The sequence below is a fragment of the Plasmopara halstedii genome (assembly GCF_900000015.1).
Source record: "Plasmopara halstedii genome assembly, contig: Scaffold_1651, whole genome shotgun sequence".
Lineage (NCBI taxonomy): Eukaryota > Oomycota > Peronosporomycetes > Peronosporales > Peronosporaceae > Plasmopara > Plasmopara halstedii.
The window spans coordinates 1,100,327-1,102,169 of record NW_020188562.1 but is presented as its reverse complement, the minus strand read 5'-3'; the positions used below and the strand labels follow the sequence as shown (position 1 = coordinate 1,102,169).

At 41.3% G+C, this 1,843-nt stretch overlaps 1 protein-coding gene across 1 annotated transcript; it reads left to right on the top strand.

Moving 5' to 3' along the window:
- Nucleotides 1–69: 69 nt before the first annotated feature.
- Nucleotides 70–371, top strand: PHALS_02077 (uncharacterized protein; the record flags this gene model as incomplete). The annotated part of the gene is made up of 2 exons (XM_024716591.1): nt 70–197; nt 266–371. 2 exons carry the CDS (start codon nt 70–72, stop codon nt 369–371), a joined length of 234 nt encoding a protein of 77 aa, XP_024582174.1.
- Nucleotides 372–1,843: the final 1,472 nt, after the last annotated feature.

The window sequence follows — 1,843 nt, the reverse complement described above, 5'->3', positions numbered from 1 at the left end:
TCACGGTTTAAGACTCGACCAATCCCCAAGGCCTCCAGACTGATCATTGATGAAGAAATCCGTGACACGATGCAAATTACATCGAAAAACTGTCAGTTCAATCGCAAACTCGATGGCTTGTCAAATGACACGGATTATCCGACCATGAAACAACCTGGGAGCGTGAAAAAGACATCAAGTATGTGTCGGACTAGAAGGTTCTCGTCGACGATTTCAAGGACTATCAACGAGAAGTCAAGTCCCGGAGGATGTAACGACGCTATAGCGTCACGCTAATATTTCAAATAGCCACTCAGTGGCCAGCCTGGTACGTGCTAGGCTGGAGCAACAACATGTTTGCGCTCCACGTTGTAGTTCGAATTCAACTTTAACCATACGCATTCTTTTTTATTCAAATTGTATGAACTACGGTTCGTATCACGGCCCGGTTAAAGTTAACCACTATCGGTGCCTAACCTATCGAACTGTCAAGATTTTTTACAAGTACGTTCAAGAATCTTCAACACCTAGTTTAAGAGATAAGAACTGGACTAGCTAGCTACAGGGTAATTAGTGAACCAGGATTCTTAGACCTATAACCATTTCAATCTCACTTTTCAAATTACCTTCTTCGGAGTACGTCTACTCCTCAAGCCTCGCCTCGGGCTCCCTGCTGAATCCTCGCCTCGCTTCAATACCTTCGCTTCACGACTCTTCGACACTCCCGTTAGGATCTTAGCGCTAGTCGTTTCTTCCTCTGCTCTGCTCTGCTCCGTGACGTCTCGCTAGTCGAACGTAACAAAAAGTTTGTTGCAAAGCATTGGAATAATAGTGATTGACTGTGGATGACGACAAGGACAGGACGCGTAACAAACGACCGAATTGGTGCTGCATTGCATTACGTGCATGTGTACATTCTTTTTTACTTCGCAACCAAATTCACAGCATGAGGAATTTTAGCTTGCAATTTCGTTTAGTGGTTTTCATACCCATTCATGGATAAAATTAGCTTCGAAGACTCAGTTTAGTAAAAAATATATATTTTATCATCATTTTATTCGTATTTTTTGTGATAATTCATTTTCAAAACAAGGCATTGAATTCCAACAAATCCAGCAGGCTGCTGTTGCTCTGCGCAATCCAATTTTTTGAGCATTTATCACGTCTTAATCTGCTACCTGATGATTATTAGAAGTCATGACCTTTTTGTGATTTTGGCAAACTTCACTCATGGGGATTCGTCAGATTTGGCTATATAAGACTTGATTTCAAAGAGAAATTCACTTCAGGAGCCAAGAATCAAGTGGCATAAGCACATCCAATAATTATTTTGTCGCCATTAATCAATGGCGTGTAGTCTTTGATATCAAGCTCCGCATAAGAATTTAAATTTTGGGTAGGCTTGCAGAAATAGCGATGATCTATATCCTTCAGTACTAGCAGACACTGTAGCTTCAAAGTAGATAGAATGCGACGTGAAATTAATTTGCTCATTTTTACTCCTATTTCGGTACAGATTCAAGTCTCTACCCTCACAGTACAGCATCATCTGATCCTGATCCCTGGACAGTGCATCTTCATCTGATCTTGATACCTTGATCCTCAAGGCTGAGCTCCAAAACTGCCTCAATGATTGACGTTGGACTTTGCGGATTAAATCGGAATTTAATCCGCAAAGTCCAACGTCAATCACTTTCATTTCTGTTTGCTTCTACAACGACTACCACTGCAACGTCTGTTATCTGCAATGCGTTTGGCTTTCTTCATCCTGTTTGCATCTTTGGCACTATCTGAAGGTGTCATGCCTAATTCGAAATCGTTCGGATCTCTGCACATACTGCAATAATTAAAGTGATGTATTCAG